Source organism: Rhinatrema bivittatum, chromosome 1, assembly GCF_901001135.1.
Source record: "Rhinatrema bivittatum chromosome 1, aRhiBiv1.1, whole genome shotgun sequence".
Lineage (NCBI taxonomy): Eukaryota > Metazoa > Chordata > Amphibia > Gymnophiona > Rhinatrematidae > Rhinatrema > Rhinatrema bivittatum.
In genome coordinates, this window is record NC_042615.1 from 62333533 (window position 1) to 62357937 (window position 24405).

The 24405-nt window shown below is 43.0% G+C and overlaps 1 protein-coding gene across 1 annotated transcript in view; it reads right to left on the bottom strand.

The window, feature by feature from the left end:
* Nucleotides 1–24405, bottom strand: part of DCHS2 (dachsous cadherin-related 2) — a 243486-nt gene that overhangs the window by 45205 nt on the left and 173876 nt on the right. Inside the window, exon 7 of the mRNA XM_029611289.1 lies at nt 9284–9383. Coding sequence (XP_029467149.1) covers nt 9284–9383 — 100 coding nt within the window. The remainder of the gene's footprint in view (nt 1–9283; nt 9384–24405) is intronic.

Consider the following 24405-nt stretch of genomic DNA (forward strand, 5'->3'; position numbering starts at 1 on the left):
AGCTTTTGGACCTGAAACCTGTAATAAACAAATTGTCAGAAACAGAGTTTTATTTCAAACACATTTTTGGGGGCCTTGAACAAATAATGTAGTAAAGCGGGGGATCTGTCATACTGTGAATCACTACTCAGAAATAAAGCTTGCTCTACTCTGCCATGCCATGTGGTACTATTCAAACTACAGGTCAGAAATCATCTATCTGTGGTAAGCACAAATGCATACTTCACTCCCACTGTCTAGCTGTCAAAATAAAATTAAGAATTATATTTCTGTACTGGAAATGCATAAAAATGAAATGCTATGCTACAGTGCATCAGGCACAACACTACAAACTTGAATCAACAGCGCTAATCTGGAGAATCTAAATATCAACTTTCCTGTTTCTTGGCTCTGTTTTGTTTTTCTCTTACTCCTAGTTCTACTTTCTTTTATTAAACAAATATTCTACTGTTTGGAATAAAAAATTAATTTACCCCTTTTAATATAAGCCATGCTGTCTGGAGAGTCCCAAGCTTAGGGTTGTAACCTCTTTCTCTCTCTTTTTTTTTTTTCTACAGCCTGTGGACAGACCTTTCTAATTGATCACATACTCAATACTGCTCTTCCCACTGCACTGTCTGAAGCTGCTAGTTGGTCAAGACAATAGCAGGATGAAAATGTATGAATAGATGACCAAGTAGCCACTTTGCAAATGTCTTCAATGGGAACACTGTGCAGGTGTACAACAGAAGCGGCCATAGCCGGAACTTGATGTGCTTTCACTGAGCTGGTCAACTGTGGTTGTACTGAATTATGACAATACTGGATACAGTCTGAGATCCAACTGGATAGTGTTCTCTTGGCTACTGCTTCTCTCAAGGCATTAGGGTTATATGAGACAAACAGTTGTGATGAGCGCCTGTGTCCTCTGTTAGTAGTATGCCAATGTTCTTTTGCATATATGCAAGAGTTTATTCTTTTCATTGATATGTGGTTTTGGGAAGAAAATGGGGCTTGATTGATGTGAAAAGTCGCCACACTTTCAGAAGGAATTTTGGGTGCATCCTAAGCACCACCTTGTCGTGGAAGAATTGCAAGTAAGGTGGAAAACACATCAATGCTTGGAGTTCACTCACAAATCTCACTGAGGTGACAGTGGTGAAAGACTGCTTTCCATGTTAGAAACTTGAGAGGAACTTCCTGCAGTGGCACAAAAGGATGCTTCATGAGAGTCGTCAAGACAATATTTAGGTCCCATGGAACGAATGATTTCACTCAGGGAGGATGTAGTTGAAGAAGTCCTCTCATAAATCAAGATATTAAAGGATGCACTGAAATGGAGGAACCAGAGTCCTTATCATGATTGGCTGCTATAGTGCTTAAATGGACCTTTATGAAAGACGTTGCTAATTCAGACTTTGACAGGTGGAGCAAATAGTTACCTCCTTCAGTGAAGAAGAGAAAGGACTGATGACATTTATGGCACACAACACCGCGTACTGTTTCCATTTAAAGGAATAGTTGCAGCAAGCTGATGGTTTCCTTGCTGCTATAATTACCTCTTGAATAGATGTCAGGACAGCCAAGCCTCTTAAAACCACATGTTCAGTATCCAATTATTCAGATGAAGAGACGAATGGAGAGCATGAAGAAGGGATCCCTCTTCCTGAGTCAGGAGATCTAGGTCCTGACCTAGAGGTACTGGCTGTCTTTCTGAATACTGCACTAGATACGCATACCAAGGCTGTCTCTGCCATGCAGGAGCTATGAGTATCATCCGTGTTCTGTCCTGAATCAGTTTTTGGACCATCCACGAAATTAGCGATATTGGAGGAAATGCATATAGTAGACCAGTCGGTCCATGATAAGAGGAATGCATCCTGCATCTCTCTGTGACAACTGGGTCGAATAGAGCAGAATCGGTTCAGCTTCTGGTACTGTTCTGATGCAAATAGGTCTATCCAAGGAAGACCCCATTCTAGAAAAAGTTTGTCGGCCACTATCTGATTGAGGAATCACTCATGGGAATGAAAGTCTCTGCTTAGCCGATCCGCCAGCACATTGGCCACACTGCGCAGATAGGTCACCTGGAGTGAAATCATGCGGTGGACAGCCCATTCCCATATCGGCACAGCTTCCCTGCAGAGTATCCAGGAACCCAAGCCTCCCTGTTTGTTTAGGTAGAACATGGCAAACTGATTGTCTATGTGAATCATGACTGCTTCTCTATGCAGCAAAATGGCTGAAAGCAATCAAAGCATTTCTGATGGATCTGAGTTCCAGGATGTTGATTTGGTGGATCTTCTCTTCCAATGACCAAAGGCCTTGTGATGAAGAAGATGTGTTCCCCACCCCTGACTGGACGCATCGGTGGTGAGAATGAGCTGGTGGGGGAACTGTCAGAGAGGTGCCCCTTCAGTTAGCACTCCTGACTGTAGCCACCATGCTCTGTCTACCTTCATAGATTTTGTCATGGTCAACCTGGTTGTTAGAGGTTGATAATACTGTGACCATTAGTTTTTTAGACAATCTAGTGGGAGCACTGAGAGGAGAGGATCACCTTGCTAGTGGCTGAAAGAATCAGTAAGTTTTGCTTGGGAAATGTTTTTTTATTTTTTTTAAATATTGGGGAGAAGTAAACTATTGGGGGTATATTATTTAGTGTGTTTGTGCTTTTAATAGTCAGTAAGGCAGCTAATAAACAGACATTCATGTGTTTATTTTTAAATAGTCAGTTAGTAAGGATGCTAATAAGCAGAAGTTAGTGTGATTGTATTTCCCAACCCTTCCACCGCCCCCCCCCCCCCCCCCAGCTCATCCTTTAATTTATAGGCAGGTGCCACTTTCACACTAAAAAAATTAGCCTTTTAACTTCACTTCACGAATTCCCCACACCTTATTCAGAGTTTGATCACTCCCCTGAAGGCCACTACAGACATATAGTGAATACACTAATACATTTAAAGGACTCTAATTAGACACATTACTATCCCATAGCAACCTAAAACATAACTAGGAACTGAACAAATTTGAGATGAAGGCAGCAGTCCCAGCAGCAAGAGGGGGGCCTCCCAGTCTTTTGCATAGAGTGTCACATATATGATTTTTTACCCACCAGTGAGAAGTGCATCCAATGCAAAGAGCTCTTGTCTCTCAGAGAACAAATCCGATCTCTGAAGGATAGAGTGGCAGACCTGGAGGAGCTGAGGCAGACAGAGAGGTATATAGATGAGACCTTCAGGGACATAGTAGACAAGTCCCAACTTCAGACTGGCAGCCCTGGTGCTGCCTTGGAGGAAGAAGGTTTCATGATCAAGCATCAACCTGGTACAGCAGGAAAGGATCCTGTAGCAAGGACCTGCTCTCCAGGTGGAACATTGTCCTTTTACACCGAGTATGTCTCACCCAGGACTACTGCCCAGGAGGGAAGAGTTAGGTCAGCCATCCATAGCTAATGATTCGATTATTAGGAATGTAAACAGCCAGGTGACTGGTGGGCATGAGGATCGCCTGGTAACATGCCTACCTGGTACGAAGGTGGCGGTCTCACGCATCACCTAGATAGGAGTTGTTGTGTCCTTCGGTGCTCGACGCCCTCTCTCCACCCTCGGCGTCCATTTGCCGAGGACCCTCCGGCATTCCCGGACCAGCTCGACACTGCAACCGCCATGTTTCCTGGAGGCCTAGGGGCGCGTGCGCGGCACCGATTGAAGTACTGGCATTGGCACGAACCTCGGGGGTGTCCCCCAAAGATGACATCACCCGCGACGGATATTTAAGGTCTTGGAATTTGCTAACACATCGAGTTAGCAAGGATTGACAATGGACTCGCTTTGTCTAAGCTACTCTGCCTCCTCGGACTTACCAGAGGTACCCGCTCCTTGGGGGCCTCGCTCTCTCCTTGTTTTTTCAGGTGACAGTCTGGAACCGGTACTCACTCCTCGAGGGCCCTGATCCCAGACTTGCTTCATATACTCCTCTGCCTGGAAGTCTTCACTACCAACTATATCAGCTACATCAATGTGTTACCTTCATTCTCTCTGAGCTTTCCCTGGAACCAGGTACTCGCTCCTCGAGGGCCTATACTTTCTAGCTCATGGGCTTCATTGGGACATTGTGTGAGTGTTACCATCTGCATACCCTGCCTACTCACTATATCTCAGTCTCTCTTCAGCTTAGCCTCCAGGGATCGCTGTTCCAGTATCTGAAGGACTACAGCCCAGCTAGGCTTACCAGCTCACTACTGCCATCTCTGGTGGTTCAGTATACTGTCTAATAAAAGAACTAGTGTATATTTGTCTCCTAACTTTGAGCCTGACCGGTGGTCCCTCTCAGGATCATCCCCCGGGGGCGTGGTCATCTGCCACTGGTCCAAGGATCCACCCTCAACTCTCATATACAACTACAGATCTCGAATAGAGTGCTAATTACTATCTGATTGCTCCTCCCATCAGGCATCAGATCAATAACAGATTGCTAACTCCTAGCATCAGATCCTGAACAGAGCATCAGATCAATAACAGGAGTTTAGACAGTCCTGGGGAGGCACCGGCATTCTGCATCTGCAACCATCTTACTGATAAGTATCTTCCTTTAAATATGAAAACAGTGTTCTACTTATTGTCAAGATTACTTAACATACTGCTAGGTATTCTCCATATACTATGAAATTAGAGTACACCATGTATTGATAAATATACAATTTTGCATTGGTCAATTCCCAGTTTAAACACATATGTACTGCAATTCACATCTTTCTTTGTAATCCCACCTTGAGCCTTTCCTAAGAAAAGGCAGAATATCACATGAAAATAAACAAATTAAATAAATAAGCAAGCAAGTTGCAAATATCTCAAAGTTAGAGCAGGGTTTCCCCAAAACTATTCTGATGACCCACAGCTAACTGAATTTTCAAGACAACCACAACAAATATGGCATGAGATAAATCTGCAAATACCAAGCCTTCATTAGATGCATTTTTATCTCATGCATACTCATTCAGGCTAATGCAATACAGTGCGCTCAGCTGAGTGCATTGGTTAACCAGTGGTTGGACGCATATCATGAACATTCTGTTTCAATGTAAACCGATGTGATCTTTATTTCATATAGGAACACCGGTATATAAAAATCTAAAAATAAATAAATAAATAAATATCCACAACCCCTTATGCTAAGGGTATTATGTGTGTCCAAAACGTGTGTCCAACCCCTGCAAAGCTAATAGCGCTCATCACATGCAAATGCATGTTCTTATGTGATTTGGTTAATCAATCTCTACAAACTGGTACTTTTCCAGATAATTTGAAAAAAACTGCCATCCTACCCCTTCAAAAAAAATCAAAAGATCCTTTAGACCTTAATAATCTTAGACCGAAAGCTCTAATACCATCGCTAGCCAAGCTAATTGAATCAGTGGTTTTATACCAACTTTCTCAGTTTTTATCTGACAACGATTTTTTACAACAGGGACAACATGGCTTTAGGAAAGGCCACTCCACAGAAACATTTTACTTTCTTGTTTCGATACGATAGTCCATGGTTTTGATGCCAAACTGATTTCATTCTCATTTCTCTAGACATATCTGCAGCATTTGATACTCTGGAACACCATATTCTCCTTACAGGCTTAAAATCTCTAGGCATTAAGGCTTCAGTTCTTTCCTGGTTTCGGTCTTTTTTATCTAATCGCTCCCAACAAATTCACATTTGTAACTAGTTTTCAGACTCATATTCGTCTTCATCAGGAGTTCCTCAGGGTTCTTCATTATCACCAATTCTTTTCAACATTTACCTTCTCCCTCTGTGCCATATTCTTGCTGCTCTCAATGTCTACTTCAGAATTTATGCTGACGATATCCAATTATTAGTCCCTTACAAAACTTCTTGGTCAGACACTCTCTCTACAATAATATTATATCTCTCCACAATCAACACCTGGCTCGCTCATAATCGATTAAAATTAAATCCAGCAAAAACTGAACTTACATATCTGTCCTCTATCTCTGATTCTTCCATAGGCCCCCTTCTCATTTAGACTTTAAAGGCATATCCATTCCTATCCACAATAATGCTACTAGCCTAGGAGTCACAATAAATTCAGATCTATCCATTTCACACCACATCTCGGCTATTAGAAAAAAATCCTTTTATAAATTACATCTTTTAAAAAGACTTAAACCTTTGCTCTTCTTTAAAGATTTCTGTACAGTTCTGCAATCCCTGTTATTTTCGGGATTGGACTACTGCAATGCGTTATAACTCGGCTTATCTGATTCTGCATTGCACCCTTTACAATTAATACAAAATGCTGCTGCTCGGATTCTTTCTGGCACCTCACTCAGAAATCATATTACCCCAACTTTGTTCTCTCTCCATTGGCTTCCTGTTAAATATAGAGTACATTACAAAATCTTGACAATTATTCATACACTTATTTATAAATCTTCTTCTACATGGCTCTGCTCTAATCTCCGTATATATAAGCCTACCAGACAATTAAGATCATTATCAAAAAACGTGTTAGATGTACCCTCAGTCAAACTTGCGAGACTGGAAATGACTCGTAGAAGATCTTTTTCAGTAGCTGGGCCTATCCTGTGGAACTCTTTGCCTGATTTTTTACGCCTTCTAACTTCATCTCAACAATTTAAGAAAGCATTAAAAACTCACCTATTCCAGAAAGCATTTAACTCCTTGATCAGCACCCAACCATAACAAAGTTTTTCTCTTCCCTATTAATCAACTGACACCCATCCATCTTTAACCACTCTCCTCTCATATTACATTTTTTAGAAGGCACTATGTTTAGCATTCTTGTATCTTTGTTTGTTTATTTTATGTTTTTTTGAACTATGTTTTATATTACTGTATTTGTTTTTACTGTTAAATTTAAGTTTTTTCTCTCTAGATTATGCATGTTTTATTTTTGTTAACCGTTTTGATTAATCTCCCGATTGTAAAAGTGATATACAAACATTTTTAAACATTTTTAAATAAATAAATAGCTATTGTCCCCCGATGTAAAAAAAAAACGTGTGCCCAACAATCACATTTTTACCCTCAGAAATTAGTGCCTGCCCATTTACTTCCTCCCACTTAAAATTGTGGTGATATTAAGTTGGAGGAACAAAAAGGAGAACCTTTAAAAAAAAAATGTAAAAAATGTGCAGGTGGTCAGATCAGGAAAAGGGACGCACAATTAACAAGCGTCCATTTTCCTGTGTGTACAAGTTAGGAAAACGATGCTTGAAAAATTGAGCATCCATTTTTCTAACTTATTGATAGCCACCTCTCCTGGGCACCAGCTGCTCAGGAGGTGCTAGGGGCGCACAATTTCCATGGCGCATCCTTTTTATTGCAGCAGCCGATTTAAATATTAAATTGAGTTCTCCAGAGAGCTCAATCGGCGAGCATTAGGAGAGCGGGTGCTCAATCATGAGAGCCCATTTTCCGTGCGCCAATACTGCATTGGCCTGCTAGTGAATATTCTGACTATGAGGTCATGAGGACAGGTTTGGGAAGTCCTGCAATAGAGGATTTCTCTAGTGAAATAAATCATCAATAGCAGAATGTAGAACTCCAAAAATTCTTTCAGAAGTCGACATCAGCAGACAACAGAATGGTTACTATCAGTAATGCCTGCTCCTGAATGAATCACAATCAATACAATATTTTTTATTACATACAAAAAAATGGTCAAATTGTCACCAATATTTTGTGTGGGTCACCATATGTCCAATGTAAACATGTGAACTTTTCTGATTTCTGGATAGAAAATGAATATGCAAAAATGATTTTTGATCAATGACTTGAGTAAATACAGGGGTTTTTCAGTGAGTACATGCAGGTACAGAGTTCTAGCACCTCTTTCTCTGCCTGCTTAAATTGCATTGTAGTCCTCTCTTCCCCCACAAAAAAGCCACATGTATCCTGTGTCACCTCCTCTCCCCCTCCCGTAACCCTTCTTCAGCATGAAGAAACTTTGGGAAAATTGCTGACTGGGCAGGAAAATGGGAAAAACAGGGAATTCAGCCTAATTCCAGCAAGGAGGGAGGGGAGAGAAAGGGTAGAGGAAGGCAGGACATTTTAGATTAGGGCCCCTGAGCCCCTGTCATCATTCTTTTATGTGTATGTATGGGAAGTCGGTTGATCTTATGTTGGGACCACCAAGTTCCCATCATTGTACATTTGTATGTACGTGTGTGTGGTGAGGACGGGTGTTGGAGTGCAGGGTCTTATGTTGAAGCTGCTGAGCCCCTGTCACTGTTGTGAGAATGGAGTGTTATTTTAGAATCCAAAATGTCCAGACAATAAAAAAAAGTAAAAAACTAACACAAAACACTTTTTCCTTTTGGTTTAATGATTTGAATTGTTCAGCTTTAGTAATGTGAATGTACAGCATCTCTGATATCTTTGTATTTTTCAGAGTCTGGCTTTTTGGGTTTTCCAGTTCAGTTTTTGTCTGCATATTTCTATTTATAATTTGTGTTCATTTATTCTTAAAGACCTTTGTTTTCAATTTTTATTTTGTTTTTCCTGAGAATTTATCAGTGTTTATTATAACAAACATTGAAAAAATCAGTGGGGAAAAAAGGAGTCATTTTTGTTTGTTACAACACTAATAAATTTCCAAAAAAATATAATGAAAACAGAAAACTAAGGTCTCTACTTATGAATATTTGGAGAATTTCTATCCATGTTCTGTCTACGTAACCAAGGTAAGGTATTCTACTAGTGTGTAGTGATCAGTCTGGCTTATCCTGTTTTCCCAATAAGAGGTATATTGGTGTTCTAGAGTCAGGTATAATATTTGCAATGCTGTAGGTTCTGCAACCAGTTACAGAAGTCCTGGGTAGTTGCCCCTTCCCATCCCACCCCCAAAAGGAGGCCCCTGCATGTGAATACCTGCACTTTTATCCCAGAAAAAAAAAATCAGAGAGCAAATACAATCTGTAAGTCACAGAAATACCTCACATAGGTCAAAAACATCTCCAGAAGCCCCTTTAATAAGACTGACTTTGGCTCTTCAAGTCCACCTCAGTATTTTGCTGTTGTTTCAATGAATACTAAGCATGTCACTGGTTTTATTTAGCAGTCCTCACTAAATAAATTTGAAGCTAATTTTAAATCAGGATGAAAATGGTTTGAAAACAGTTTAAAAGTGCAAAAACATTTTTTTTCTGTCTTCCATCACTTCAGAATACATGCAAACAGGTTTGAAAAGGATTTATGATTCATTTGTTGGGGATGGTAAATGAGGATAGCACTGTTTCAGAATCTACAAATTCCTGTAGAAGTGTACCTGATGATAATGAATATAGGACTGTGCCATTTTCTCCAGCATCAGGGTCTTTTGCAAATAGTGCAGCCACCAATGTATCTTCTGGCTGGGATTCCAAAACCTATCAGCAAAAATAGATCTTTTACACGTTTTATTATTTTAATTTGGTATATTTTCCTTAAAAATATAAATCTAGCCACCTTGAAAGGAAATGATTTATTCAACAATCTATTGCAAATCTAACCCAGTACTATTTTGACAGTAAAAAAAAATAATAATAAAAGTATTGGGGTCAATATTCAGCAGCAGCAAGTCTGGCTAAATTAGACAGATAAACGTATCCAGCCAATTTGCACTGGATATTCAGTGTCGCAAGTGTGCTGCTGAATATACCTGGCTATCTAAAAGTTAGCGGTTAAGTTTATCTGGTTAACTTTAGAACTAATCTAAGGCAGTCCCTAAAGTTAGCCAGCTAACAATTGGATAATGGTGACTATCGATGTTAGCTAACTAATTTAGCCAGATAACTTTGCTCTATCCTGGACTTCCCACAACCTATTCAGATAAATTTTTAGTTGGCTGTTTAGCCAGATAAGTCAGGAGAGATTAAACCAGTGGGAATTTCAAAACATATATGACTTACTGGTTCTCAAACTGGCCTGAGACTTCCTGTAACCCTCCTCTTCCTGATGCTGCCAGCTTAAAGTCACCAATCTTGTTCTTGTATGTGTACAAGTGCCAGTCTGTGGCACTACCCTCCCAGATCACGTCCTTGTAGGCCCTTGTGTTTTGTGATACAGTACAACCCGGGTCTGGACCATTACAATTTTATTCTTCAACCATGGGCTGAACATCTTCAGAGCATTGACGCTTGCTCAAATAGTTTACATGAAGCAACTTCCCTTTTAGCAATCAACTTGCCTGAAAGCAGAAATTCCTCAGATAAGCTTCCCAACCTTGATGGGAATTATCTGTCATTAGAGTTTCTTGAAACTGGGATTGGTGAAAAAAACTGACCTTTTAAAATGATTAACTACTACATAAAAGATTTGATGAAAGCACTGGATATTCTCACTTTGTCTGACAGTGGTTGAAGAAGTTGATTCCAGTGAAACCTCAACTCGCACTGAACCAGGCTCATGTGAAGATGTGCAGCGGTGTGACATGGATCATTGCTGCCATGTGACCTAACAACCTCAAGAAAAAGCAGGCAGGAATCTGTTTCTGGCTTGGGATCCTTCGGACTAATTTTGTTTAGTTTATTATTTAATCACCTTTCTAGTAATAAATCAAAGCAGTGAAGAAATTCACATACATAATTAAAACAATTACATAATTAAAATAATTATCTAGCAACAATGCAATAAAAAATGCATATACAACACTTATAATAAAATAAGACAAGACAATATATTTGATTGCATTGGTTTACAATTGTAAGATTTGCAATAATTCAAGTACTAAATAAATTTGCTAGAATGTTAAATACCAAAACAAAAAAAACCCCTCTTACTAAAAGATCTTTGTAAATGAGAAGACAATTATAATGGTCCAATTGTGGAATAAAATAATGGACATCTGACACAGCAATCATGGAGGTCTATCAAGGATATTTTCCAAGAACGTTGTCATCTCTTAAAAAGAAATTTATTCTTACCTGATAATTTCCTTTCCCTGAGTCAAGCCAGACCTGTCTATATGCATCGGTTATGATCCCCAAACAGAAGATGGAGTCAGAGATTAACAGGTTTGTTCAAATCACTCTTTACAGGAATACGTACTGGTCTCAGCATGCCAGTATTTTATGTAACAAGCTAAAATAAACATTTTAGTACTCTAACACTTTCATTAACCCCTAAAAACCAGAGGGCTTTCAACGGAGAACAGAACAGAACCAAAAGACAGAATAGACTGATCCTTCATTCTTTGATGAGGATCAATAACTTTAATATACATTATGCTGCTTCACAGTCACAAACACTAATTCTGATGATGAATCAGTATAAGATAAAATATGGTTGAACAATCCCTGGACTGGTCTGGCTTAACTAGATAGGGAGGAGGAATACCCTAGTGGTTAGAGCAGTGGACTATGAACCAGGAGACCAGGGTTTGAGTCCTGCTGTCACTCCTTGTGACCTTGGGCAAGTCACTTTACCCTCCATTGCCTCAGGTATAAAAACTTATTGTAAGCCCTCTGGATATTTGCCTCTAATTGTAAACAGATATATGTGTACATGAATGTCTGTATATAAAAACTAATAAATAAAGGCTGCCTGATTGGAATTTGAACTACTTCTCTGTGTCTCTAAAGCTTTCTTCTGTCTATCTCTTTGCTCCTCCTCTCCTCCAGGTCTGCCAGTCTTGCCTTCAAAGATTGGACTCATTCTTTGAGAGCCATGAGCTTCTTTCACTGGGTGCACATAATTTTACCTCTGGCAACAGGTAGATGATCATACACTCAGTGCAAAAAACTTGATAGTTCATATCTCTCTACTGGACTGCTGTCTGCATCTTAAATTGGTTTTCCTATGCTGGATTCCAGTGCTATGTTAATTGCAAATTCTGATTTGATTGTAAGCTTTTGTAATGCCTCTGTTCACTTAAAATTATCATAATCCACCTTGTGACTAATTTTGGGAAAAGGCAGAGTATCAAATATTCATAAAATAAAGTCCATATGTATTACACGCATTAAGAAAGGTGGAAGGAAAGCAAAACGATTACAGTCTTGGTTAAAAGGTAAGATGAAAGAGGCTATTTTAGCCAAAAAAACATCCTTCAAAAATTGGAAGAAGGATCCATCTGAAGAAAATAGGATAAAACATAAGAATTGTCAAGTTAAGTGTAAAACATTGATAAGACAGGTGAAGAGAGAATTTGAAATGAAGTTGGCCATAGAGGCAAAAACTCATAATAAAAACTTTTTAAAATATATCCAAAGCAAGAAACCTGTGAGGGAGTCGGTTGGACCATTAGATGACCGAGGGTTTAAAGGGGCTCTTAGGGAAGATAAGGCCATTGCAGAAAGGCTAAATGAATTATTTGCTTCCGTGTTTACTGAGGATGTTGGGGAGATATCAGTTCCGGAGATGGTTTTCAGGGGTGATGAGTCAGACGAACTGAACGAAATCACTGTGAACATGGAAGATGTAGTAGGCCAGATTGACAAACTAAAGAGTAGCAAATCACCTGGACCGGATGGTATGCATCCTAGGGTACTGAAGGAACTCAAAAATGAAATTTCTGATCTATTAGTTAAAATTTGTAACCTATCATTAAAATCATCCATTGTACCTGAAGACTGGAGGGTGGCCAATGTAACCCCAATATTTAAAAAAGCTCCAGGGGCGATCCGGGTATCTATAGACCGGTGAGCCTAACTTTAGTGCCGGGAAAAATAGTGGAAACTATTCTCAAGATCAAAATCAAGGAGCATATAGAAAGACATGATTTAATGGAACACAGTCAACACTGATTTACCCAAGGAAAGTCTTACCCAACAAATCTGCTTCATTTTATTGAAGGGGTTAATAAACATGTGGATAAAGGTGAACCGGTAGATGTAGTGTATTTGGATTTTCAGAAGGCGTTTGACAAATTCCCTCATGAGAGGCTTCTACGAAAACTAAAAAGTCATGGGCTAGGAGGCGATGTCCTTTCATGGATTACAAACTGGTTAAAAGACAGGAAACAGAGAGTAGGATTAAATGGTCAATTTTCTCAATGGAAAAGGGTAAACAGTGGAGTGCCTCAGGGATCTGTATTTGGACCGGTGCTTTTCAATATATATATATATAAATGATCTGGAAAGGAATACGAGGAGTGAGGTTATCATATTTGGAGATGATACAAAATTATTCAGAGTAGTTAAATCACAAGCAGACTGTGATACATTACAGGAGGACCTTGCAAGACTGGAAGATTGGGCATCCAAATGACAGATGAAATTTAATGTGGACAAGTGCAAGGTGTTGCATATAGGGAAAAATAACCCTTGCTGTAGTTACACGATGTTAGGTTCCATATTAGGAGCTACCACCCAGGAAAAAGATCTAGGCATCATAGTGGATAGTACTTTAAAATCGTCGGCTCAGTGTGCTGCAGCAGTCAAAAAAGAAAACAGAATGTTGGGAATAATTAGGAAGGGAATGGTTAATAAAACAGAAAATGTCATAATGCCTCTATATCGCTCCATGGTGAGACCACACCTTGAATACTGTGTACAATTCTGGTCGCCACATCTCAAAAAAGATGTAGTTGCGATGGAGAAGGTACAGAGAAGGGCAACCAAAATGATAAAGGGGATGGAACAGCTCCCCTATGAGGAAAGGCTAAAGAGGTTAGGGCTGTTCAGCTTGGAGAAGAGACGGCTGAGGGGGGATATGATAGAGGTCTTTAAGATCATGAGAGGTCTTGAACGAGTAGATATGACTCGGTTATTTACACTTTCGAATAATAGAAGGATTAGGGGGCATTCCATGAAGTTAGCAAGTAGCACATTTAAGACTAATCGGAGAAAATTATTTTTCACTCAACGCACAATAAAGCTCTGGAATTTGTTGCCAGAGTATGTGGTTAGTGCAGTTAGTGTATCTGGGTTCAAAAAAGGTTTGGATAAGTTCTTGGAGGAGAAGTCCATTAACGGCTATTAATCAAGTTTACTTAGGGAATAGCCACTGCTATTAATTGCATCAGTAGCATGGGATCTTCTTAGTGTTTGGATAATTGCAAGGTTCTTGTGGCCTGGTTTGGCCTCTGTTGGAAACAGGATGCTGGGCTTGATGGACCCTTGGTCTGACTCAGCATGGCAATTTCTTATGTTCTAATGTTCACTAGGGGCACTGCCTCACAACCTCCTGGGTCAGATTCCATTCCCTGTGATCTAGAATGTTGCAACTGAGAAAGTCTGCTTGCACATTCTCTACTCCTACTTTGTGTATGGCGGAGAGTCCCTTTACGTGCTTCTCCACCCAATTTAACAGCAGGCCCACTTCTTCTGCCACCTGAGGAACTCTGGTCCCCCCCTTGGTGTTTCACATATGACACACTATCATAGCATATTCCAGCAAGATTCTGACAGCCTGATCTCATAGAAGAGAAGCACACTGGAGGAGTGTCTTCTTTATTGTTCTGGTTTCCAAATGATTGATGAACCACTTGGTTTCTTACAGACTCTAAGTGCCTTGAGCCATTAGGCCCCAAGAATGAGCCCCCCAAACCCCAGGGCTTAGCATCAAATGCTACCATCAACCTAGTTCGAGATTCAAGATCCACTCTCACCTCCACATTCTTGATTACCAACACCAATGGCAAACTCAGCCTGACCTAATGAAATAATCCTTGGATTGAGGAGATCACCTCGACAACAAGGCCCTCTGCAAGGGTCTCATGTGTGCCCTTGCCCAAGGAACCAAGTCCATGATAGTTGCCATACATAGAAACATAGAAATTACGACAGAAGACCAAACGGTCCATCCAGTCTGCCCAGCAAGCTTTCACACTTATTTTGGTTTTTTTCATACTTTTCTGTTACTCTTGTCCCTTAAAATAACTTTTTGGTTCTATTTCCCTTCCACCCCCGCCATCGTAGATAGCAGTGCTGGAGCTGAATCTAAGCGAAGTATCTAGCTAATTGGTTTGAGGTAATAACCGCCGTAATAAGCAAGCTACTCCCACGCTTGTTTACCCAGCCTGTGCAACTCAGTCCTTGTTTGTTGTTTGAATACAAATCCTCTTTTCTTCATTCCCCCTGCCGTTGAAGCCATAGATCCTGATACCTGAAAATAATGCCATACAGAGGGTTTCTGGCTCTGCAACTTCTGGATCCTTTCTTCCGTCAACAGAACAAGACCTTCTCTTGTGTCAAACTGAGCCCTCAGGTAACTCTAGAGGTTGAGAGGGCAATAAATTGCTCTTGGTGAAGTTGACAATCCATTCCAGGTCCTGCAATTACATCACCCTGCCCATAGTTGCCTCACTCTCTTGGGTCAACTTTATCTGAATCAATCAATCATCCAGATACAGACACACTAAAATATCTTATAGGTGCAGGGTCATTGCCACCATCACTACCATCACCTTGGAAAAGGTCCTTGGAGCAGTGTTCAACCCAAAAGGGAGGGCCTCAGCGCTGCAAACTTGCTTCATTGGGATATGCAAATATGCTTCTGACAGATCTTGGGACGTTAAGAACTCTATTTCTCATACTGTTACTATGTCTTCATCCTAAAATGAAACATCTTCACAGCCTTGTTGACTTCAAGACCACAATAGAGTGAAAGTTACCCTACCTTTGGGCACCACTAAGTAAATACTGAACCTTACCCCTTTAAGAATCAGGAATCAGAACCACTGCCTCTAACTGCAGAAGGCAACTGAGTATCATTTACAAGGCTTGTATTTTCTATATGGAATGACAAAGGGATATAATCCTTTGAAATAGGATGTAAAATCTCCAGAGCATTGCCATCTCTGATAACCCACTGATCCAAAGTAATGTGGACCCATTTGCAGTAAAAGTCTAATAACTGTCTATCTTTTGTTCTGGAAGTGGGACCCATACTTTGATTGGGAAGTACGGAAATGTACAGCATCTCCTGAATATAGCAAATGTTGCTTACCTGTAACAGGTGTTCTCACAGGATAGCAGGGTGTTAGTCCTCACATATGGATGACATCATCAAGATGGAACCCAATCACGGAAAACTTCTATCAAAGATTCTAGAAGTTTGACTGGCCCCTACTGGGCATGCCCAGCATGGCACCAACCCTGCAGCCAGCAGGGGTCCCCCTTCAGTCTTATTTGATAGCTACAGGCAGTGCCGAAAAAATGAAACAAAAAAACGTTACAAACCCAACACTGCGGGGCGGCGGGCGGGTTTCATGAGGACTAATATACTGCTGGCCTGTGAGAACACCTATTACAGGTAAGCAACATTTGCTTTCTCACAGGACAAGCAGGATGGTAGTCCTCACATATGGGTGACTACCGAACTGAGGATGTCCAAACATGCACCAAAGGTACCCAACGGCGTGCAACAGGCACAACAACTGGAGTGGAATTTGGTAGAGTGCATCCTTAATCCCACCGGGCAGGCGGAAGGGAGTAGGTACGTCAAGTTGGAAATAAGTTACACAGGACAGACTGGCCGAAGAGGGAATCTTGTCTTCCAGCTTTGTCCAAGCAATAGTGAGCTGCGAAAGTATGGAGAGAACTCCAGGTGGCAGCCCTGCAAATGTTAGGAAGCGGCACCGATCGTAGGTGTGCTACTGAAGTCGCCCTGGGCCTCACAGAGTGTGCTTTAACACGGTCTTGAAAAGGAATGCCTGCTTGCTAATAGCAAAAAGATATGCAGTCCGCCAACCAGGAGGAGAGAAGTCTGCTTACCCACAGGTTGCCCTAATTTGTTGGGGTGGAAAGAGACGAACAACCGAGTGCTCTTCCTGTGGGCAGCTGTACGGTCGAGGTAGAACACTAGAGCCCATTTACAGTCAAGGGTATGCAGAGCCTGTTCCCCTGGATTGGAATGGGGCCTGGGAAAGAAGGTAGGTAGTATGATGGATTGATTAATGTGAAACTCCGAAACTACCTTAGGTAAAAACTTAGGGTGAGTGCGGAGTACCGCCCGGTCCTGCAGGAGTTTAGTGTAAGGTGGATAGGTAACTAGGGCCTGTAACTCACTAACCCTAGAACATAAGAACATAAGAAAATGCCATACTGGGTCAGACCAAGGGTCCATCAAGCCCAGCATCCTGTTTCCAACAGTGGCCAATCCAGGCCATAAGAACCTGGCAATTACCCAAAAACTAAGTCTATTCCATGTTACCATTGCTAATGGCAGTGGCTATTCTCTAAGTGAACTTAATAGCAGATAATGGACTTCTCCTCCAAGAACCCTGCAAGCTGAAGTGATAGCCAAAAGGAAAATCACATTTTCCATCTGAGATATTTTAGGTCACAGGAGTGAAGAGGCTCGAATGGTGGTTTCATGAGCCGACCGAGAACCAGATTAAGGTCCCAAGAAGGGGCCGGAGGACGTAAAGGTGGCTTGATATGGAGCAAGCCCTTCAAAAAGCGTGTTACGAGGGGTTGTACTGATATAGGAACATCCCCAACACCTTTATGGAAGGCGGCTACCGCACTGACATGCATTCTGATGGAAGAGGTCTTTAGACCTGATTCCAACAAATGCCAGAGATAGTCCAAAAACCTTGGGATTGAACAGGAAAAGGGATCAAGGGACTGCGAGGTGCACCATGATGTGTACCTTTTCCATTTATAGGAATAAGATTTTCTTGTGGAAGGCTTCCATGAAGCAATCAGGATGCGAGAAACCGAATCTGAAAGGTTAAGTGGTTGAAGGATTAACCTTTCAACATCCATGCCGTCAGAGACAAGGCCTGAAGATTGGAATGGCATAGGCGTTGTTTTGAGTGATCAGATGTGGGTCCGTTCCCAAGGGAATGTGCCTGCGGATGGAGAGATCCTGAAGTATGGGAAACCACACTTGGCATGGCCAGTGGGGTGCTATCAGGATCATGGTTCCCTTGTCCTGATGTAGCTTCACGAGAGTCTTCGAGAGAAGAGGAAGTGGAGGGAATGCATAGAGCAGACCGGTTGCCCACGATAGGGAGAATGCATCTCTGGGCGGAGAGCGCTCGCCCCGAATGAGGGAGCAGAAATTGCATCCCCTCAGAACCACAAAGTCGACAAAAAGGTCTGTCTGGGGGTATCCCCATTGTCGGAAGATTGAGGTCGCTATCGAGGGGTTGAGAGACCATGCGTTTGGTTGGAAGACACGACTCAGTTTGTCTGCCAAGACATTGTCCACTCCCGGCAAGTAGGTGGCCCTGAGGTACATCGAGTGGGAGAGCGCTTCCGCCCAAATCTGCGCAGCTTCCTGACACAGAAGGAAGGAGCCTGTGCCTCCCTGCTTGTTGATGTACCACATGGCCACCTAGTTGTCCGTCTGAATCAGGATGACCTGATTTGATAGGCGTTCCTGAAAAGCCCTGAGAGCATATCGCATTGCTCGAAGTTCTAGGAAGTTTATTTCATGTTTGGCTTCCCCTGGAGACCAAGACCCTTGTGTCTGTAGATTGTCCACGTGGGCTCCCCACCCGAGGTTGGAAGCGTCGGTGGTGAGAATGAGTTGAGGATCTGGCACTTGAAAGGGCAGTCCCTGGAAAAGATTGTTCTGATCTTTCCACCAGGCGAGAGACAGACGGAGTGAGTCGGTGATGTGGACAATGGTCGACAGAGGTTCAACAGCTTGAATCCATTGTGACCTCAGAGTCCAATGCATGAGTCTCATGGCCAAGCGGGCCACTGGTGTGACATGGACTGAGGACGCCATGTGTCCGAGAAGGACGAGGAATTGGCGAGCCGTTGCTGAATGTTGAGACTGCAACTGGTGACTGAGAGACACGCATGTTAGCGTTCATTGTTGAGGTAGAAAGGCTTTTGCCTGCAAGGTGTCCAAGTCTGCCCCAATGAACGACAAGGTTTGAGATGGGATTAAATAGGATTTTCTGTAATTGACGAGAAATCCTAGCGAAATTAGAGTGAGTAGAGTGAAATTGAGGGACGACCAAGCGGCTTGCTGGGTTGGAGCTCTGATTAACCAGTCCTCCAGATAGGGGTAGACGTGAACACCTTGTTTCCTGAGGAAAGCTGCGACAACCACGCGGCATTTGGTGAAGACTTGTGGTGCAGACGCTAGGCTGAACGGAAGAACTCGGTATTGATAGTGCGTGGGGCCTACTAAAAACCTGAGGTATTTGCGATGAGTAGGAGTTATCGCAATGTGTGTGTATGCGTCCTGGAGGTCCAGCGAGCAGAGCCAGTCTCCTCTTTGTAGAAGAGGTAGAAGTGACCCCAAGGTTACCCATCTTGAACTTTTCCCGCTGGAGGTACTTGTTGAGAGCACGTAGGTCCAGAATTGGACGAACTCCCCCGGATTTTTTGGGGGATCAGAAAGTACCGGAAATAGAACCCTAGGCCTTGCTGCAAGAGTGGGACTGGTTCTATTGCTTTTAACTGGAGAAGTAGGGAAACCTCTTGATCCAGAAGGATAGAGTGGTCGGATGTCTCCCACGTTTCGCAGAGGTGGTGAGTCTGGTGGCAGAGCAAGAAAGTTCAGGTGGTAACCCTGAGCAATGATTGCTAGCACCCATTGGTCGGTTGTGATTGATTGCCACATGCTGTGAAAGTGGCATAATTGACCTCCTACTGGTATGCTTGGCAGAGGAATAAGGCTGCTGCTCTCCAAGTGGAAGTCAAAAACCTGAAGCAGGCCCTGGCTGGGGAGCTGCTTGTGATTTTTGCTTTCGGGCTCGGCGAGGCTGAGGCTTTTGATAAGGTCTCGTAGTTCGGGACCTTGCTGGTGGAGGATAGGCCTTCCTCGGACAGTAGAACGACTTCTTAGAGTCCTTCCTGAAGGGCTGTCTTAAGGAGAAGTCAGAAGGTATTGATGAAAGCTGTTTAAGGGTCTCATGATGGTCCTTTAATTCAGCCACCATTCGCTGGATCTGTTCACCGAACAGATTGTCTCCTACACATGGTAGGTCAGATAGCCGGTCTTGAACTTCTGGGCGAAGGTCAGAAGATTTGAGCCAGGCCCATCGTCTTGCCAAAATAGCAGCTGCAGACACTTTAGTAGAGGTGTCGAAGATATCATAAGATGTCCTAATCTCATGTTTTCCTGCCTCAAAACCCTTGTTTACAAGGGTTTGAAGCTGGTCAGGCAGGGTTTCAGAGAAGTCCGGTATCTGCTTGAAGATGACCCTATTATATTGGGTCATATAAAGTTGGTAAGCCGCAATTCGGGAGATGAGCATGGTCCCTTGGAACACTCGTCGACTAATATTGTCTACGAACTTCTGTTCCTTAACAGGTGGGGTAGATGAGTGAGGCTTCGACCTTTTTGCCTTCTTTTGAGCTGACTCTACCACAGCTGAGTGATGGTCGAGCTGAGATTTTTGAAAGCCAGGGGCTGACTGCACTAAATAGGTAGTGTCAGCCTTTCTGTGTACTGGAGCAATGGATCCAGGGTTCTCCCAGTTCTTTTTGAGGAGGTCAAGAAGAACTTGATGAATGGGAATAGAAGTGATCACTTTCGGGGCATCCAGGAATTGGAGCAACTCCATCATCTGGTGCCTATCATCCTGCTCCGTCTGAAGTTGAAAAAGGACCAACTCAGACATTTCCTTCACAAAATTAATGAAAGAAAGGTCCTCTGGAGGAGAACGCTTTCTACTTTCAGTAGGAGAAGGAGGTGAAGGTAAGTCATCGGTGTCTGTGGAAGTATCATCACCCCAGGTGTCATAAGGATCAGCAGACTGACCTGTAGGACGAGAAAGGGGTTGGATACCTGAAGGCCCCGGTCGAGGCTCCGAGAAAATCGGAGGAATCACCGGGGGCACCGAAGATGGCGCAGAAGGCATCGGTGCCGGCATCGATGGCACCGATGGACGTATCAGCACCGATGGATGAATTGGTGGCAAGGGACGAATTGGCATCGATGGCTGAGGCAGAACTCCCGATGGAGGGATGCGGAACGGTGTTTCTCCTCCCGATGAAGTTGTCAATGGGGAGGGCACCAGAGCCATCGGAGACCCAGGAACCACCGGTGGAAGGGCGGACATGAGCGCCTCCATCTGGGATAGCAGCGGTGCCAGCACTGCTGCAATCGAGTCGGTGACCGGTTCCACTCTCGGTGCCGGTGCCGGAGGAACCTGGAGCCGTTGTATCGCCTTGTTGATGGCCTCCTGAACCAGCCGATCCAGTTCTACTCGGAGACCTGGAGCAAGCAGCCCCGGCTCCGGAACAGAAGAGGGAGGCAGAGGCACAGTCGGAGGGACCACCTTTACAGGTGGAATCGCGACTCCCAAACCCCGATCGTGTGAGGGTGGCTTCGGTGACCCGGTCACAGGAATGGTCGGTGCCTTTCCTGGACAGGGCTTCTTCGACGGTGGCTCGGAGGGTGGGGAGGTCGATGATTTCGCTCCCTTGACAGTCCAAGTCCTACGATGTCGATGGCGATGTTTCTCCCTGCGATCCCCTCGATCCTGAGGGGGAGTAGCGGGCATCGATGGCCGTGAAGACGTCGATGGTGGACGATGCTGGCGCGACGTCGATGGTGCCGGTTCTGATGATGTCGATGTGATGGACGGCGTCGGGGTCTGAGCACGAAAGAGGAGTTCCATCTTCTCCATTCTGGCTTTGTGACCTTTTGGTGTCATGAGGGCACATTTGGTGCAAGTCAGGACGTCATGCTCACGGCCTAAACACATTACACAGACTCCATGGAGGTCTGTGATAGACATGGTGTGAGTACAGTCCGGGCACCGACGGAACCCCGACGCCATGGCCACAGAAAAAATCGAGCTGCTGTAAGGTTGACGGCCAGTAGGCCGCGAGGGCCAAACTCGACAGTAATCGACGGAAGACGGTCAAAAAACTTACCGGAGTACCGCGGCCTGAGAAAAGTTAGAGGAGGGACCCCTGTGGGGCAATTTAAGTTTAATTAATTCCGTAAGGAAAATTCCTGTCAGGAATCTCTTCAGAGCTCCTAAACCGTGAGGCTACTGCTGCGTGGAAAAAAGAATACTGAAGGGGGACCCCTGCTGGCTGCAGGGTTGGTGCCATGCTGGGCATGCCCAGGAGGGGCCAGTCAAACTTGTAGAAACTTTTATAGAAGTTTTCCATGATTGGGCTCCATCCTGATGATGTCACCCATATGTGAGGACTACCATCCTGCTTGTCCTGTGAGAACTGCCCTTTCTTCCTCTCTTCGAGTTCTGAAAGAATTGGAATCTACTAAAAGTTCTAGACTGCTTGCCACCTGACACCCTTCTCAGCTTAGCACTCTTTAAATCCCTAAAACAACTCTTAGCAGGAGCTGGCTGCAATACTTCTTTAGGCTTGTCCTCTCGCAATCTGGGGATCTTTTATTCTCCCAATGTTTTACCAACCTTTGAAGGGAAGTTTGGTCAATCTAGTCTTGGAAATTGAGTCCGCTGATCGATTTCATAGCCAAAGCAAATGATAGGCCACTAAAATGGAAGCCATACTCCTAGCCAAATCCCAGAACACGTCATGAGAGGAGTCAGCTAAAAAGGCTGCCCCCAACTCCATCTGAGCTACTTTAACCAAGAACTGTCCACTGAATTCCCAGGAACTTTCCTGTATATACTGAGACAAATGTAATCCTGCCTTTGTTACAATGCCCCTGCACATTGTGGCCTACAGTGCCAAGTTACAAGTCTCAAATGCCTGTTTAAGTGCATCCTCTATCTTTCTATTTTGTGCATCCTTAAGGGAAGTGCACCCTTCTACAGAGATATTGGTCCTTCTAGTGGCAGTACAAACTGTGTGTCTGCTTTAGGAGATTTCAGTTTTTGCCTATCCTGAGCAAGGAGAGGATACAGCTTTGCTATGTCCATATCTCTTTTAAAACTGGCTTCCAGGGAATCTTTGATTGACCTATGCAATAAGAACTCTTTAGAAGACTCCTGTAAGCTTGCCATGATAGGCTGGTAGCCTCATCACCTTTTTCCTCTGAAATGTTCAGAGTCTGCAAATTAGGGAACAAAATTCTTCTTTGAGAAAGAGATGAATCATACAGAAATCACATCTTTTCCAGAGAAATATCCTTCCTCACTGCAACTCTCTCTTAATTCTTTAAGTTTCAAAGATGAGTCATCTGATCTGAAGGACTTCACCTTCTTCCCAATCCTCCTCTGTCTCCTCACTCCCACTAGGAGTTCGCTGGGGAGGGAGGCCCCATGGAGGAGACTCCCAGAGTTGTCCGCTGTCTCATACAGAAAGACTGGTGCAAACATTTTAAAAATTTTGTAGAAATTTTATTTCTTTACTTTTCTTGATTATTTCATTTGTGAAAAAATGTTATAATTCAATAAAACATTAAATATAAAAAAAAAAAAAAAATTTGTAGAAATAGGGAACCAGGAGGTGGGAGGAACTGCATCTGCACAAGAAGGAGAAAGAGCTGCTCTTTAAGAGTCCCACACAGAGAAGCCGCAAAAGACGTCACTGAGACCTCAAAGACCACAGGAATCAGTATAGGAGGCCTCAGCTCCATGCCTCCTCTTTTCCATGGTTCCAATAGGCCACCATTCCTGCCTTGGCAGGAACAATGATAGAGGGAATGGCCTGCTCAGATGAACCTGCCAATGTGAGCTTCCCCTTTCCCCAGGGCAATTGGTTTTGTGTGTTACAATCTCTCCATCTCATCCCCATAGGTCCTGCAGAAGCTTCCACCTCCTATCATTTGTCTATGAGTCCCAAATGTACTGCAAAACACTATTCATTTCCCATACTCCAGAAGAGCTACTATTGCCCCCTTTCTCCTATCGTAACTCAGTGTCCAGAACATTGCCACCTGAGATTAAAAAAATATAAACTCACCAAACAGATCACACAGCTGTCTTTGTTGTGTGTCTCTCTCTCTTTTATATATTTATATATATATATATATATATATATATATATATATATATATAATAACCAGAGCAAAGCAGCAAGGCACAGAACAGGAGAAAGGGAGCAAATAAGAGAAGGAGGAAAACCTTAAATTCCTTTTTTTTTTTTTTTTAGGAGAAGGGGGGGAGACAGCAGAAAAGGAGAGATGAAGTGGGGAGAGGCAATTCTACTGATCATAGCAGGGAAGAATTCTGTTCCAGAACTGAAACCCCCAATCCACTAGCTATGCTCAAACGAGTGAGGGAGCTCCACAGCCATTTCCAATCCAATTCATCTTCACCCAGCCTAATCAGGATGCTTGCCTACCGTGTGCTGGAGACAGAGAACACTGGCAAGGGTGAACTCAATAAACCTATTAGTTTCTGTCTACATATGCTGTGTGGGGACCATAATCCATGTGTCTAGACTCATCTGGCTGGATGATGAGGAAAATCTAGCTTCTCCTCAGACATATTGAAGAGAACCGATACTAGGTTGGAGTTAATTTTAAAGAAAAATAGAGAAAAACATAACTATGTAATTTTCATTTTTGGAGACCTGCTAAGGAAAGAAAATATTAACAAGGGAAAAACCTATTGGCAATATATTTCATGTCACTGTACTGGACTGTATAGTGTTAGCTAGTATTGAACTG